The 17,355-nt window shown below is 50.0% G+C and overlaps 1 protein-coding gene across 1 annotated transcript in view; it reads right to left on the reverse strand.

Annotated features, from left to right (window-relative positions):
• The window catches only part of FBLN5 (fibulin 5), a 71,364-nt gene that overhangs the window by 15,977 nt on the left and 38,032 nt on the right, over positions 1-17,355 (reverse strand). Inside the window, exons 5-8 of the mRNA XM_011373152.2 lie at positions 11,548-11,670; positions 8,619-8,735; positions 4,824-4,943; positions 1,051-1,173 (exon numbers count right to left, since the gene is read on the reverse strand). Of these exons, the coding sequence (XP_011371454.1) occupies positions 1,051-1,173; positions 4,824-4,943; positions 8,619-8,735; positions 11,548-11,670 (483 nt within the window). The remainder of the gene's footprint in view (positions 1-1,050; positions 1,174-4,823; positions 4,944-8,618; positions 8,736-11,547; positions 11,671-17,355) is intronic.

Raw genomic sequence — 17,355 nt, forward strand, 5'->3', positions numbered from 1 at the left:
GGGGCGGGAGCTGCCTGCATCTTATTAGAGAGCTGTACTTTCCAATAGGACAGCCACTGGCCATATGCGGCTCCTGAGCACTCGAAATGTGGCTAGCCCAGACTGAGCTGTGCTGTCAGTGGAAAATGCACACCACATTTCAATGACTTAACACACACAAAAAGAGAATGTAAAAATCTCGTCAGTAATTTTTGTATCAAATACGTGCTGTAGTAACATTTTGGAAATATTGCATTAAATGAAATATAGTCCTAATATTAATTTTACCTGTTTCTTTTTACTCTTTTCATGGGACAACTAAGAAAATTTCAAATTTCATATACGGCTCACGTTCATAGCTCACGTTATATTTCTACTGCTTGGCACTGCTATCGAGAATGCTTGCTTTGTGTTGGGGTAAAGCAGCTTCAAGGAGGCTGAAAATGGGTCAGTCGATCAGCTACCTGCCTCCCACCCTGGCCCCAGTGGGTGGAGTGTGGGGCTGGAAATTGAGTCAAACAGCTGATTTGAACGAGACCCATCCTTTCCACAGCCTGGGTCCTGACCCTTAGTGGGACATGGCAGTCGGATGTGGGAGGTCTCTCTGGCATCCGTTCTCTAGGAAGTCGGTAAGAAAAAGATGACCAGGGTGCCGACCACGGTGCCCTCCGGGGGCCGTGAGAAAGCCTGGGCCTGGTTGGTCCAGACCGCGGAAAGTCCTGGTTGGCTCAGGCGCAGTCCTCAGAGGGGCTGCAGGGATCTATCTGCTGGGGAGGCCACCAGACCTCAGAGGGCTCCACCTGTATCTGCGGAGTTCATTTACAGCAGTGAGAGTGGTCCCGTCCTTTCTGAGGCCAAAGGATAATTTGGCCTCAGAAAGGACGGGACCACTCTCAGGGCAGGAAGGCACCAGCCAAAGCATCCTGCCCAGAACCTGTCACTCTGGGAGCCCCCAGCACCCACTCCCGCTCTCATCTCTGTCAGCTTCCCAAAGCCACGCAGAATTCCCCAGAGCAAGACATCCAGAGCCGGCCCCACCTTCCACCTCTAGGCCCCTCTGGACAGCCTTACCCTGGCAGCTTCGATTGTCATCCAGCAGGATGTAGCCAGGGGGGCAGGAGCAGAAGTACGTCCCAGGCTGGTTCACACACTCGTGTTGGCAGAGGAACTCAGAGAAGCTGCACTCATCCATATCTGGGGGCGACAAGTTACATCTGCTGTTTATAATCACAGATGACCTGGAGATGGGAACTTAGTGGTCATCTACTCCAGCTCCCATAGTCTCTGACATATATGGCAGCTTTACCGCTAAGAAGTTGCCAATTCATTTCTTGAATACTTCTGATGATGGGGAGCTCACTACCTATTGAGGCAGCCCATTGATATTTGGACAGTTCTAATTGTTAGACAATTCTCTCCTACAGGGAGGTGAACTCTGTCTCCAGCGAGCTTCCAACACCCTCTGCACCTGGCTCAGCTACATTATCTAGTCATTATTGACTCATTTTGCCCCTGTAGGTGAATCTATCCTCCATCTCTGGAGGTGAGATTTATTTGCCCACTGGAGTTTTCTTCCCCAGGACCCAAAAAACATTTGCTGGACCCGCTTTTCTAAAAGAGAAACTTTACTAATGGCCCCAATGTTGAAAAACAACATTATTCCTAAAATCGTAACTAAAAGAGACATATCCAGAAGGTTAGGGGCTCTCCATTATAGTAAAACTTCATTACATGTGAAAACCTCCTTGAAAGAGAAAACTCTAGAGTGGCATGAGGTGGGCAGGAGCATGGTCCCTGGGACATGGAAACCCGGAGCTGGGCCACTCTCCGGCTGCAGAGGTGGGGACATGAAGGGGCAGCCCCTGAACTGTAGGCCGTGGCAGCTGATGCAGAAGCAGGCCTTGCAGAAAAGCCAACTCTTCATCACACACAGAGTCTGGCAACGGAGTCCCTATTTGAGCCTCATTCAATAAGTGCGCCAAAGAAAACATGTTTTTCTTTCATTTGTTGTTTCCCGAAAACTTGCTTTCGCTAGTTTCCCCATGTGACATGTCCTCAGATTGCCCTCTAACTCGCACACCACTGGTGGCTGGAATCACCCAGAGAGGGTGTCAGCACATGAGGAGGCTTCTCTGCCATCGGATAATTCTGTGTGTTACATACCTGATGCCTCTCATGGCCAAAAAGGAAAAACTGCTTCCTGTCTCTCCTGGGGGTCTTCAGGTGACGGGAATGCTGATTTGAAAGTTAGAGCATGCCCTGTGAAATCTGCTTCTGTCACCCCCTTCCTCTCCCTCGGGAGCCTTATAGGGTCCTAGTCTCTAGCCAGAGCCTCTCATAACAAAGAGTGCCCTTGCTTTTTTCTGTTAAGTTTGTAGACTCCATCCATACCTTCAACAGAAGCAGTAGTAAAATCTAACAGCTCGCTGGGTGCCAAGCTCTGGGGTCTCACCTGCTTTACCTGCCCCATCTTCATCTCAGCCTTATGAAGAACATACTATCAGTAGCCACATTTTACAAAGGGTAAAATGAGGCTTACTGAGGTTCGGTAACTTAACTAAATTCATAGATAACGAGTAACCATTAAAGCTGGGATTTGAACCCAGGCGGCCTCCTGTTCCTACGCTCATCAATACAATGCTGTAATGTCTCCCTCAGTCACTCACACTCAAGACTTACAATCGGTGAATATGGGGAGTTCCGAGGTTAGGGAGCCCCCTGAGCAGGGTGAGCTCCAGTGTGGAGGGAGAGGGTAGCACCCATCCCCACCTCTGGCTGGGCAGGAAGGGGCCTTAACAGACAGACTCAGTTTATCTAGGGTCTGCAATCCCAAGCCGCAAAGCTGAACTACAAGCCCAGTTTCTGGCAGGGAGCACAACATGAGGCCATTTTCGCTCATCTGCTTGAGAACCCACCACGGCTTCCGGGATCAGCTTGGCTTAGAAACCCCTGAGAGACGAGGGGACACGGCTGGGAAGGGTTGGGTGCTGCATGGCGGGGCCACACTAACTGCCATAACACTGTGACGGTAGCTTTTCCTGTTGAGCTGAGAAAGGGGTAATAGGAAGAGACAGGAAAAAAACTCTCTGTGTCACGCTGCTACCCAGGGCCAGCCTTAACGTCCTCGGTGGCCAGGGATCGCTCTACGTTTGAGTAAAGTGAGAACATGGAAGAGAAGTTGGCCATCTGGGGTAAAGGGAGTCAGTTGAACCTCTCTGCCAAACCACCAAGGATGGACGCTGCCTGAGAAGCCACAGGGCTCTCACACGTACTGAGAGTAAGTTAACCTGTAGTGACACTGAGGTACACAAACTTACTTAATCTTTGTGACCACACCATGAGGGTGTTTGTTAATAAATGAGGAAACCGAGGCTCAGCAGGTCACATGGCCAGGGAAAGCAGTGACCAGTAGAGACAGCATATGAACTCGGCTCTCTCTGGCTCCGGTCGCTCTCCCAGACCGCCTCTGCGATGATCGATAAAGCTCTGTGGGTGCACAGGGAACCCCAGAGAAACTAATGCTAAACTTCCCACCAAGATGTTCCTTGGCCCAGATTCCCCAAGGAATAGGGGGAGGGGGAGAGGCGGGGACTGACAACTAGGAAGAAAGTAGCTTTTCACGTCCGAGGGCCTTCGATTCCCATTTCTAGGACTGACATTTGATCAGTGTAAGGCTGTCTGTAGCTGCGTACTCACAGCTCCGGCTTGCTTGGCCCTGGGGAGAGGGGCTCATTTGTTTTAAATGACTCTGTCCCTAGAACGCTCCAGTCCTAAACGGTGCTCTCACACAGTCCCATTCATGACCGGGGTCAGTTCCTGGCACAGTGAAACTCGGCATTAGGAAACTTTCCATTCTGAAGGACAAAAAGATTTCACACCCTAGGGCACGGCCCACTTATTTTGAAAAATACGGCAAAGCGTCATCAGTTTGGACTGTGCTCATTTACAACTGCTATTGATGCCAAAAGTGGATGGGATGGAGTTTACTTTAATTCAACATTTACCAAAAAAAAGGGGGGGGGGTGGAGAAAAGAAGGAAGAACCTTAGAAAGAGCTGTACATAAGCTCTGTGTGGGGTGCTAATAAACATGAGTAAGATGCTGCCTCTATTCTCAAGGAATTTACGAGTTTACAAGTTTCTTATAATGAGGGTTAATAAGAAAATTATCATAGAGTCCACGATCTGGCATAGGCAGAGAATCATAGCTTCTTAAACTTGGAAGGAATTTCTAAGAGGTCAGCTAAGATATCACGTCTATGTTCTCAGGACAAACTAAGATTTCATTCATTCCCCGTTCAGTCATTCATTGATTCGAGAACTATTTGCTGCACGCGCACCACATGCCAGGACTGGAGCTACGCACTGAGTATTTGTAGAGATTTTACAAGTTCACGGAGTGTCTGCGCTTACATACATGATCTCATGCATTCCACACACGCCCCTCCCCACCCTACCCTATGAGACATGCTATTATTCTTGAGTCCCCGCCCTCTGTAAGCACTATCCCCAGGATTTGAATCAGTGCTGGGTGAGGACAGATAAACCAGCATGCAAAATTGTGTGACTTCTTTCCCACTCTTCCCCCATTTCAGACCCTAAAAGATAGCTCCATTGGTTTTTGCATTTGGGGTCAAATGACAAGAGAGGTGGGACCCCACTCCACCTTTCAAGCAGTGACTCATCTCTGTTTTGTGTGTTTGTGACCCTATGGCAGCGGGAAATGTCCCAAACTGGAGACGTTTCTGAGAAATGAGAGGAAACACCTGTGAAGGAAGGCCCTGCCCTCCACCCCTACCCCCTACCCCTAGTGCAGGTGGAAACCTCCAATGCTAACGCCCATTACCACTGCAACGAACTCCGTCATCCTCAAGTTCATATCCTGGGTCACAGCGGCAGATGAAAGAGCCGTAGGTGTTGACACAGGTTTGCACACAGGGGTTCTCAGTTGCACACTCATTCACATCTGTGGAAAGGCAAAGCATATATGTCACTGACCATTCCCACAACAAAACATCCACACTAACGAGAGAGAAAAAAATGCACTGGCAACAAAAGCTACTACCACTGGGAGACCAGATCCACAGGGACCAAGAATCTCCATGTAGGACCTATCGGATTGAGAAGTCAGACCCCAGAAACGTTTACTGAAGAACCAAGGGCTCCATCCATATGTCCCTTTGGGCTCACAAGGTGAGAAGAGTGGAAACAACATGTATACACATCATACACAGGTACACACAGGTACGCATATACACCTCCTAAGAAGGCCACTCTCCCACGGCCACCAACAGGAATTTCTAAGCGATATCTGCTCTTTCCTGTCACCTACTACATCGCATTCCCAATGAGCTCTTCCCTTACCCCCGCTGACTCTGACATTTCAGGTACACAAATAAGTGTGACAATTCTAATAATAACTCTAATATTGCTATGGACTGAATCGTGTCTCCCTACCCCCAAGTTCATGTTGAAGTCCTAACTCCCAGGGTGATGGCGTTTGGAGATGGGGCCTTGGCAAGTAATTAAGGTTAAATAAGGTGCAGAGGGTGGAACCCTCAGGATAAGATTCGTGTCCTTATAAAAAGAGACACCAGAGAGCTTGCTCTTGCGCTTTCTGTCACGTGAGGCTGCAGAAGAGAAGGTGGCCATCTGCAAGCCCAGAAGAGAGCCCTCTTGAGTGCCTGACCGTGATGGTGCCCTGATCTTGGGTTTCTAACCCCCAGAACTGTAAGAAAATTAATTTCTGTTGTTTAAACCACCCAGTTTACGGTATGTTGTCATGGAAACCCAAGCTAAGATAATTTTGCATAAATAACATCACTGATTATAGAAGGATCTCGCACTCAATGAATCCTTAAATAACAGCCCTGCTTCAGGACCACTGCCCCATGGTACAAGTTCAGTAGGTTAAGGAGAGACCACGAAGGGGCACAAGGAAACCGTTAGGAACCATGGAATATTGATTATCTTGAGTGTGGGGATGGTTTCATGGGGGTATACATACGCTGAAGTGCATAAAATCATGTACCTTTAACAGTGTAGTTTATAGTACATCGATTATACATTAACGAGATGTTAACATTTGGTTAAGGTTGAGAGATGTACCCAAATCCCCAAGCTAACAAGGGCACAGCTGGAACTAGAATGTGAGTCAGGGGTCTTTCCATAAAACCCGATTCATTCCACACAGCTCACTGGGTTGGGGGTGGGGGGGCCGAGGGAGCCCCCTTCTACTAGCACCAGCTGACCAGCCAGTTCTAAGCACTCCCTCTCCCATGCCCCTTATGCCAATGACCAAAGTTCCGGCTGAGAGAATTTTTATCCCCTTCAAAAGTCCAGGTAAACCTCTTAAGACTCTGAATAGAGGTTTGAGTGTTTTCAGTTAAAAGCCTTAGTGGTAAGCAGTTTGAGAAGCTTTTCTTAAGGAGGAGAGCTAATCCCACGCCCATACGGTTCCTACTTCCTGGCATTTTTGGAGCTTTCAGAAAGAAAAAAACCATAGACAGCCATGCAGAGAAGGCCCCGCCAGATACCAGTCTCCCCCGGTGCCCACGGGAGCTTGGAGGCTCTCCACCTGGAAAATGTCGTGGTGCCAGGCCATGGGGTGGAGGTTCAGGCAGGATGGCACTGGCGAGTACTAGGGCTGGCGTCCTCAGCTTCCGGCCAGACTCTGGCCACATGGAGATGAATGAGCGTGAGTCCTGCTCTCTCTCAGCTCTCAGCTGTTTCTGCAGGGCAGCAGGACCCAAAGGATCTGGCCCCCTGGGACCCTGGCTGCCCTTTCCCACTGGTACCGGGATCCACACATGCTCAGATGCCCTCCTGAGTCCTGTGGGAGCAGACTGCACCCCAGTCCTATATACTGGACCCTTGGTTCTACTCCCAACCCTGCCACCACCTGGCCGTGTGACTCTGGCCACATCGCTTAATGCATTGAGCACTGATTTCCTCATCCGTGAAGCAGGGCCACAAACACTGCCCTGCCTACCTCCCAAGGCTACTGTTGGGATTCAATGAAATGAGCAGACGTGACAATGCTTGGAAGAGTGAAAGCCCCCTCCCTCCCATCAGCTTTCAGGATTACAAAAGCTCAATAGAGTTTGAAGCATCCCATGTCACACCAGCGGGCCCTGCTGACGCAACATTCTAGTGGCCAAGTGCCCGTGTCCGTGCCCGTGTCCAGGCCCGGGTGCTGTGCCTGCTACTGGACTTGGCGCTGCCAGGTGGATTATCTGCTTCTTGTCACAGGCCCGTCCCTGAGAGGCCTCAAGGACACATGGGACTTTTGGCTCTGCTGTGCCTGGCTGTTCCTCAAGAGGTGTCGGGTACAGCAAGCAGCCAGCCTCTGGAGGAAAACCTGGGCTGGCACCTCTAACCTCCGGCCTTGGCATGGAGAAGCCTGCCTTTGCCCTAAGCCACTTATCGCAGTGGCAAGGGAGCCAGGCGCCTGCTCCCTGCTCCAGTGGGTCGGAAAGGCCCTGCTCTGTCAGCTCCCTCAACCTCCCAGCCTGGCCTCTGCTCTCAGAAGAAACTGACCTCTCCGGGCAAGAGGAAAACAGTCGAGACTTCTTGGAACAATGAGCAGAACCAGCTTTGGAGGAGAGACTTGCAAAGAAGCCAGGATCAAACTCTTTAAGGCTGATGCCTTCCTGTTTATTCAATGATTTAGATACGATTAAACTAATGGAGACATAACATCCCCATCTAGCTGGCCAGGAGCCTGCCGGCCAGACCTCGAATGGTGTGACAAGGAAATGGGCCCTGCAAAACCCTGTGGCGGACTCCAGACAAAGACCTTGTTCTGAGTCTCCGGCACGGCCTCCACCCTGGACGGAGCAGCTGCCAGGGCCTGGAGGCCCGGGCCGAGGGGCCGGGGGTGGGGAGCCAGGGGCCGGGGGTGGGGAGCTGGAGGCCGGGCAGGACCTGCGCTAATTCCTTGAGTCTTAAGTCCCCCATTCATTTCCTGAGCAGAAGAAACCTTCATATGAAAACCGCAATAGGCACGTAGCTTGTTTTTCTTACTTATCAGTATTTGAAGTGATCATGTGAAAACGAGAAAATGCCTTCATTTCATTCTGATTACGGGGACTGCTAAGATTAGGGGAAGTTACCACCACCGCCAGACTCCTTGCTAAGTAACAGGCCCTCCCAACACAGGCTGAAGGGGAAAACGTAGTGAGAGGCATCGAAACTGCCCACGAAACCCGTGCTTAGAGTGTCCGTGTGTATTTCGCAATTCATCACGGGTCAGGAGTTCTTTTTGACCGACCCCTTCTTTGGGCCCCAGGAATTGAACTTAGGCTACAAGATATGCAAGAAAATTTCCGATTAGCCAAGAAAGCCACCAGGGTTCCTTCTGATCACAGACCGAGACAAGCAAACCCACGAAACCGTGAGCACCCGGCCGACGGATGGCCGTGCTCCTAATCTCGGCAGTACTCAGAGTCCATTCTGACCCGTTTCCTACGGCCTCGGTTGGGGTCTCGGGTTTCTGTAAGCGATGGGGCTGAACACGCAGTGACGATGAGCAGCAAATCCCTTTAACGACAGCGTTTCCCACCAACTAAACTGTCAGGCTCCGAGGAAGACAGTATCTAGTGCTGCACACCATGTTCCAGTTACTGGTCACATCACCTACCTTGGCAAGACCTTCCATCCTCGTTGAGGGTGAAGCCAGGGTTGCATGTACAGGAATAGGATCCAGGAACATTCGCACACAGCTGCTGACAGTAGCCATAGCGACATTCATCAATGTCTGGAAACAGAAATGCGAGCAAGGTGACATTTCCTCTCAATCGCCGATGCCACCCCCATCTCTTCTGGAGAGAGATCACGAAGGGACGTGAAAGGGAACTAACATGAAGACAGGACCTACTAAGCGTCAGAGATGGCGACGCCCTCTGGGGTCCAAAGCTCGATCTCCCTACCATCCTCCCAACCCACCTCCGTCCTGCGAATACCTGAGCCTATCTCGAAAGCTATAGTAGAAATTTCTGCTTAGAGAGGGATGTTGGGTCAGATGGCCTCTAAGATTGTATCCAACATTAAGAGTCAACTCCAAGATTTTATATAGATGTTTCACTGCCCTGGGAAAGGACAGCTAGCTTCAAGTGTAAGAGGAATTTACAGCCTAACTCCAGCAGGCTCCTTGCCGGCTCCACTGACAATGAATACGTCCAGGTGTCAGAAATGAGATCATGTATAGGCCAGGATGAGCTAGATAGCACTACAGTCTGGAAACCCATGAAGCCAGTAACACAAAGACTCCAAAGTTCACCTTGGATCCCCTCCATGCACCAGAGCAGACATAAAACTCTGGATAAACACACTGCTTGCAAGCCCTGGCTGGCCTTTCCCGAGCAGCTCTGTGGATGAATGGATCCATTGGCAGAGCCAGGCAATATGGCCTCCCTGCTGACATGTACCAGTCAGTGGGGAGCCCGATGTCATTGGGAAAGCACTTCCCAACCCCCAGGTAGATGGGCTGATGGGCTGGGGGATTCATTCCTGTGGGAAAGGAGGTCTTAAATGAAGCCTACAGGTACAGACAGAGTCCTCATCTATACAAGCACTGGCTGTGACCAACTAATCTAACTGTAATTGTAACTGGTTCTTATCACATCCTCACCTCCCCTAAACTAATCACATTCTCTCCCTCGTATCCTGGTTCCTTTGGAATCGGAGCTCATCCAGGGCTCTGGAGGCCAGCTCAGAACCTCAGTCTCTGTGCCTAGTTCCGACCACCTGCTGTCAGAAAGACCCTCACCTCCACCTTACCTACTGTTCAACCTTCCCCAGAAGCTGTGACCTGCCCTTGTGATTCTGTCTGATCTGAGTCCCAGCCACTTCTAACCTGGCCCATCCCACTGCCCACTGAGCAGTACGCAGCTCCTGCTGAGAAAGCACGAGGACTTGTGCAGTTGCTAGTCCTGACCTCTTCCCAGGGTGCACTTGGGCACATAGCCAAGGACAGGGAAGCAACAGGGAAAGGGGAGGGCAGACTCTGCCTAGGGGCACCTTAGAGGAAAGGCAGCCCCCAGCCCCTTACTTTTCTGCAAAAGCAATGCCTCCAAAAGTGCACAGAGCGGGTGGTAGACAGCTGTGGAACTTGTATTTTGAAAGAGAAAGTAGAGTTTGGCCAGGAGAGGGCGTGAGTTCAGACACGATTAAGAAAGGTCTTTACTTTGGATATGAAGTGTGAGCAGGCTGTGCATGTGGCACCACGTTAGACACCCAGGAGCATCTGTCCCAGAGCTTCACGCTGTGTGGAGGACAACCACCCTCCCAGGTGGAGGAGTGTCCCAGTGGCTGGCCCTACCGCCTGTGTGATCCAGCCTGTGTCCCTGTCACCCGATCCTCTCTAGCACCCCCTTGTGGTGGAGAAAACTGGACTGAAAAACAGAAGACAGATTTTAGACCCAATTCACTTTGTCCAAAATGTCCCTCCTCTTTGAGTCTCAGTTTCCAACTCTATAAAAGTTGAATGACATAATATCTAACATCCCTTCCAGCTCTGAAATTCTACACATTAAGTTCCCGTACAAAGAACTCACTCACAATGAACTGCTTATGTTCAAAGCAGTGGCATCAAATTTTCCATAATAGCTGAGGTTGGTTAAAACGCATGGCGACCATCACACTCACAAATGCCCTGTGCGGCCAGCTCTTTGGGGCGTGCCTGGAAAGGAGAACCGAGCCAAGTCTAGGCCGGCTTATCAGGCCCCGAGGAGGCTGCAGACAGGGCTCTAGAGCCGACCTAAACTCAGTCTCAATCAAGAGAGACTTGGAAAAAGGGACCTTTCTCTTTTCTTTCCATGATGTTGTTTGGATTTATTTCTCAGCTCCTCCAGGACTGACTTTCAGGCAACAGAACAGTGTCTTAGAGAATTTAAACTGGCAGGGCTTTTCCAAGAAAACAGCATAGAAATCACACCCTAGAAATAGAAATTGAAGTGACAGCTAGAGATTGCTGTGAATTCATTCACTTGGCTAGACCGAACACTGGAGAGGAAGAAAGGAAATAACCCTCCAGTGAAAATATACAGAGAGATCATATAGCAGATGCCAACTGCAAGGAACAAAATTCTCAGTTGGTGATCGCTGGCTCCGTAGCAATAAAAAGAAAAGGCCAGCTAGTGGGGCGGGTGTGGGGTGGCTATGGTGGGGTGTGGGGAGGAGATGGTGTTAGCTCAGAATCTACTGATGCACGTTTGCGACTTGGAACTTTTCTGTGACGAAGCAAAGTGTTCCCTTACTGTGATTTCTAACTGGGAGAGAATAACCCCCACCTCTATCGTTTTCCTGCCTTGGATATAAACTTCCTGAAGACAGGAAGGTGTAGGTAAGATTAAACATGAACCCTTAAAAAAATACATTCAAAAATTCTAATATTGACATGATGGTGACAGTAACAACTGATTTTAAAAGGTGGTGATAGACGTAAACCTCAAGAGCCTTGCACCTCCCCCTACTCCAAAGAAAAGCCCACCCAGCTATGCCCACATTTCATAATACCCCTGGCAGCCATTAACTTCCAAGAGTTTCCATGGGCCCCAGAGAGCTGTTACCTAAGCACTGGCCTTCCAGAAGCCAGTAGCCATCCGTGCAGGAGCAGGTGTACCCTCCTTCGGTGTTGATGCAGATCTGGGTAGGATTGCATTGGTGGGAATCCGTTGCACACTCGTCCACATCTGTAACACAGACATAGTCCAAAGAACGTTACCCGCATCTATTTAGAGCCCTGGAGCCACCAGAAGTGCCGGCTGCTTGCTTGTCCGGCTGAGAGCTGTTGATAGTGTCCCTGGGTTATATCCAAGAGGTTGGAGGCACTTCCCTGATGGGTACCACTGGGAGAGACTGGCCGTACTGGAGGGGGCACAGCTAGTCTGCTCCCCAGAAATCCACGAAGGGAAATAGCCAAGAAGAGAACAGACATGCTTAAGCACTCTTCTGCCATCCTGTCCCATCATTTTCTCAAAGCGGGTCGCCCGGATAATACCCGTTACTTGATTTTTTGTCTGATCCACTCACGTGTTAAAAAGGGGTCTTCTCTGTACCTACTGTGTGCACAGAGCTATGATAAACCCCTCTGAGAACACAATAGACGAAAAAGAAATGTCACCTGCCAAAGGAAGCTTGTATTCAAGTCCCGGGGTTGGATCCATCCATGAAAACCTTTCGGCCGGGGGTTCCTGCCCCTTGCGAGGCTTCACGGAGCCGTCCGGTCTTCCCTCCTGCGGCTGATCTCCTGCCGCCTGCTCCCCACACTCGGGTTTTCTATGCTACCACGTGTACATCTCCATCTCCCTGGCGGCGCACAGGTACCAGCATCCAAGTTGGTCCCGTCTTAATTGAGTTTCAAAGCATAAAGACCAAGCCATAGCCACGGTCATATTTCTCAAGATATCTGATGTACACATTCAGCACTCAAAAGTGTTTGTTTCAACTGTAACGAATCCTTCGTCCCTTTATCCCCACACTGTCTTAGGGAGAGCACTCAGAATCCTATAACGGGACCTCCTGACACCACACTCTCACTTCGACCCAAAGCCCTGGATCCACCTGGCGCAACGCCGACGCCCTTCCTCCTGTCAGTCCTACCCCCTCCATCTACACCTTTCGCCCCTCTCACCCCTGTAGTCGGAGTTCGCTCACCTACACTGCCTCCCCTGCAGTTGGAAATAACATTAAAAGCTGCAATTCACTGAGCTTGTATAGTGTGCCCGACACTCTCTTATGTATTTATTCTCACAAGCACCCTAAATTTGGGCTCATGATCCCCATCTTACAGATGGGAAAACTGTCTGAAGGAGCTAATTAAGCATCAAGCTGAGAGCCAAGCCCAGGCCTCCCTGCCTGCCTGACTCCAAGCCCACTCTGTGCAGGAATGACAGGTCACACCGCCTGGGACCCAGCGAGTTCAGGAGGGAGCCGGCTGCCCTGGCAGAGGAGAGAGGGCTTTTGCTGCCTCTTCCTGCTCCTCCTGAAAAACTAACTGCCTCTTGACATTACACATTGCAGACTGGTGGGGGTGGGGGGAACCTAGGGCCCCAGAGCGTAAGCTCCTGGAGGACAGGGTCTTTTGTAACACAGGCCTTTTCGGCTACGTGCTCAGGAAGCAAGCACAACTGATTCAATGAAACATTCGGCCAGGAAGCAATGGTCTCTTGGGTTCAAGTGACACCAGCGCGATCTGCCACCCACCAGCAGCAGCACCAACAAAACCGATCAATTCCCACCCCCAAATAACCAGGTGCCTGGCATGGTGTGGAACCAGCCTTCTATCCTCTAAACATGGACAGCCTCCAAGACCCTGGTTCCAAGGTGGCGGCAGCCTCTGCTCCACCCCGACACGCTTACGAGATATGGCCTTGGTGGCAAAGACCCAGCCTGTTCTCAGCTGCAAGAGCGCCTGCCTCTGCCCTCGGTCTCCCCTCCACCCCAGCTCGGCCCACCCAGCAGAGCCTCCCAGGGGAACCGGTGAATAATGCCTGGCCAGCAGCCGCGCCTGCTCAAGTCCACGTCAAAGCCTAGGATAATAAATAATGCTACTATCGGCCAGCACATATTTACATTTTTCCGGAGGCAAGTGATGGATGGCAATTGTACCCTGGGAACAACGTTGCCTTAGGAATTTGTGCTCTTTTTCCTGCCTCGGGGGGAATGAAGGGTGAGGGAGACCCAAGGCGAGAAGGGCCTTAGACGGCCTCAGTGGTAGCAAGTTCCCAAGACTCTGTGTTTGTGTAACTAACACGCACACAATGTGCCTACGGAACCCCACAGAGAGAAACCAAACACTGTGAGCAGACCAGACTGGCCTCAGAAGGACGTGTGGGGCCTCAATGAGCACACACGTGGGTATGCACACACACGCACACAGGCACGGGCAAACTATTCAAACCTAGAAACAAAATCTTTAAAGTTCGTTTTTTAAAAAACTCCACCACTTTTCACTGTGGTAAAGAATTAACTCGGTTATACTGCATTTCTACTGATGTACGTTCAAAAAACTAAATTTTTAAATTCCGCTGATTGAATGGATTGTCAATATAAATGTATTTTGAGAACTCAAGACCCTGGAGTTAGAAATGGGGGCGGCGGGTGCGGAAATGTGTCCCATCTTTATATTCTCAAAATACACCTGGTATAATGCCGTGTCCGTAGTCAAAGTTCAATAACTACTTGGTGAATGAATGAATGAACGAATGAACACGTGAACAGCAAACATTAATGTCTTTACATCCACAGATTCGTTTTTCCCAGCCAGCTTGCTGACAAGACCACTTCGGTGTGTGGACTTTAAACACAACCAGCCCCACTGAAACCACTGTCAGCCCACATACCTGGAGGAGCTGAGCCGGAAGTGTCCACACCGCGGATTCCACGCAGGGCTCAAAGACCTGTCGCGCGTTCCAGCTCACAGCCGAATTGCTTACATTAAATACATTTGACTTAAATAACAGAAGGAAAAATACATTGAATCACTCCAAGGACATTCTTTGGCAAAGCATCCTTTTCTGCATCAGTGGAAAGTACAAGTGACGGCAACCTGAGTAAGTGCCGTTATCCTCGGACGATGCCGTGTCTGCTATTTCTTTTCCTTTTCTGTGTGATATTTGGGAAGAGTCTCCCAAGAGAAAAAAAATGCTGGGTTCGTTCAGTCATTTCTTCACTCATTCACGTATTCATTCTTTATGTTCGACTGTGCGCGTGTGTGTCCACCCAACCCACCAGGCCATTTGGGAGAGCTGGCGTGGAGCACTGTCCCTCTGTATCGGTCCCCAAAGCAGACTTCACTGAGAGTCATTCTGCCAGCTCCCAGCCTCCCTCCTGGAAGCCATGGCCCTGGGCGGCTGCCTGGGCACTTGGAGGGTTCCCCCACAGCAACCATGGCTCTGTCCCCAGGTGGGGCAGCGTCCATTGCTGTCCAGGCAACCAGTGCCCTGGCAACAGGAGGAAACCACTCCCGACTCCTCCAGAACCTGGCAGCAGATCAAAGCCCAACGCTGCCCCTGCCCCGGAGAAAATCATCCTCCGCGCAGAGTGCCACCGCACTGCTGACCTCTGCAGCTTCGCCTGAGCTGTCACTCCTTCCTTCAGATGTCCTTTCAGTTTAAAAGATTCACAATCTGAAACAACTGCTCGCTTAGGAAAGTCATCAAAACCAGTCAGCCCCATCCGCGACGCCCTCCCAGGAGGCCACAGGCAGCAGTGGGCTCCCAAGCCTCACGACAGCAGGCCACGCATTAGGGATACCTGTGGAGGATGTCATACCACTAGCTGGGTCCACGTCCCCAGCCACATCCCCTTGGGCAGATACCTGAAGGCAGGGTGAATAAAAAATGTCCCCCAAGTCCAGTCGAAATCTCTCAGAGGCACCAGATGGAGGAAATGGCCCCAAGTCATCAGACTATACCACCCAACAACCCAGGACAACAAAACAAATGGAATCTTCCAGGCTGACTCGAAGGACCGCGTGGGGAGGGCCGCAGCCACAAAGCTGCTGGACATTCTACTAATTATTATATAAACTAATTATTATATAAAAATCTCTACCAGTAGGTATAACAGACTTAATGTGCTGACATAAATATGCGTAATAAATATGTTCGACTATAAACAATATGCATATATGTTATATTTGAATGTACATATTACACATATAGACACGAATTTACCCTTCATCATTTATTCCTGTAGGTTAAAGGGAAAATATGTAAACTGCTTTTATAACACTAATTCTGATTGAAATAAAGTAACCTTCAAAAACTGTAAAACAAAACGAAACAAAGCAAAAGCTAATGACGCCCCGTGCTCGTAGGAAGAACATTTCCTAGGCCATTCTCCCAGCACCAAAGCGTGAGAGCTTAAAAAAAAAAACACCCGTGGGCTGAAACTCCCCACAAAGGGCTGGTGGGTTAAAAAAATAATAAGAAGAAGAATTTTAGGGGCAGACAGAACTGGGCGGGAACCCAGGCTCCTGCACTTCATAACTAGATATTATTGATCAAGTTCATTACTCTCTTGTATCCTCAGGTGTCTTGCAAAATAGAGCTACTAAATTAAGAATTTTGAGAGTTAGTAAATTAATGTGTTCACAGGTCCCATTATCACTGCCTGGCACATAGCAGGTGCCCAGGAAGTTTTGTTCCCTGGCTTGGTGAGATGTTGTTTCCAGCAGCTGTGAAAGACAGGGGCATCTTGACTTCTGCCTCTCGCAGGGATTCACCAAAATCACCGAGACGACGGCACTGGGCTGTCAGGCGTGGTTAGTTCCATGGTTCAACCACAGCCAGAGCCACAGACTTCTTGGCCTAGAGCTCCAGACACGTGCCAGGAGATCGAAAGAAGAGGTGCTCAAAGGGAGGGAGCATTCATTCCTTCACAGGGCCTCGGTATCCACCTCTGCACTTTGGCACCTACGGGTCCATCTACGATTCTATAACTGCAGACGCCCGAAAGCCGAAGCGGACGCACACGCTCCCGAACCCCACAGCCAAATATGACCGCCCTTCGCGTAGTCTACGATTCTTTCCTCTTCTTGAGTCTTCTCTTCTCCAACACTGTGAATAGCGAAGGGCTGACTTCGTGAGGCCGTGTGCACGACCTCAGCTGAATGTCTCTGCTCCTCTGTGAGAAGGCCCATCAGCCACAGAGAAACATTCTCACTGGGTGACACTGGGAGAAACTGTCCCAAAGTATTCGGAGGGCTACACCTTTCCAAGGCCTGCACTGGTCCTTTTTTGGAAACGGCAAAAAATCATTTCCTTGGTAGTAAATTTTTACCCAGTGAAACAACATGTTTTCCCAGCCCGTTTTTGTTCCTTCCTCGCTCAAGCTAATGGGGCTTGATAAGAAAGAAGAAAATAACAATGGCGCATTCCTACGTCTCCGATTGAAGCCAGTTTCAGGCCTGCTGCTGAGCTGGGTCGGTGCCATTTTTCAGCAAGACAAACCCAGCCAAGGCTGGAAGCTACACAGGGCCGACTTCCCAAACACCTGCTTAATTAAAGATCTCAGCGTTTGAGAACTCGCTTGTTGAATCCCCAGGACATCTGCACTCCATGTGTCTGTGGGTCCCGAGCAGTCGTTACGAACCAGATCTTTGTGTGTTTACGGCCCTTTTCCCCATGCTTGATGATACTAAGCGTCGGCTACAAAGCTTGCTCATTTTGTTCCTCCTGTTAGGCAACAAATATGTGGTCCGTTTTCCAAACAACAAAAAATCCTTTCGTCTTAAGAGACACCAGCCGGAATGCAGGGTCCAGCCTCTCCAGGAATTCTGTTTTTCTATCCACAAAGTGAGAGCTTAGAGGAGAGTTCTGAAAAGCCCCTTCTAGCTCGGACCTGCTACGGCAACAAACTATGCAACTGAT

Source organism: Pteropus vampyrus, unplaced genomic scaffold, assembly GCF_000151845.1.
Source record: "Pteropus vampyrus isolate Shadow unplaced genomic scaffold, Pvam_2.0 Scaffold219, whole genome shotgun sequence".
Lineage (NCBI taxonomy): Eukaryota > Metazoa > Chordata > Mammalia > Chiroptera > Pteropodidae > Pteropus > Pteropus vampyrus.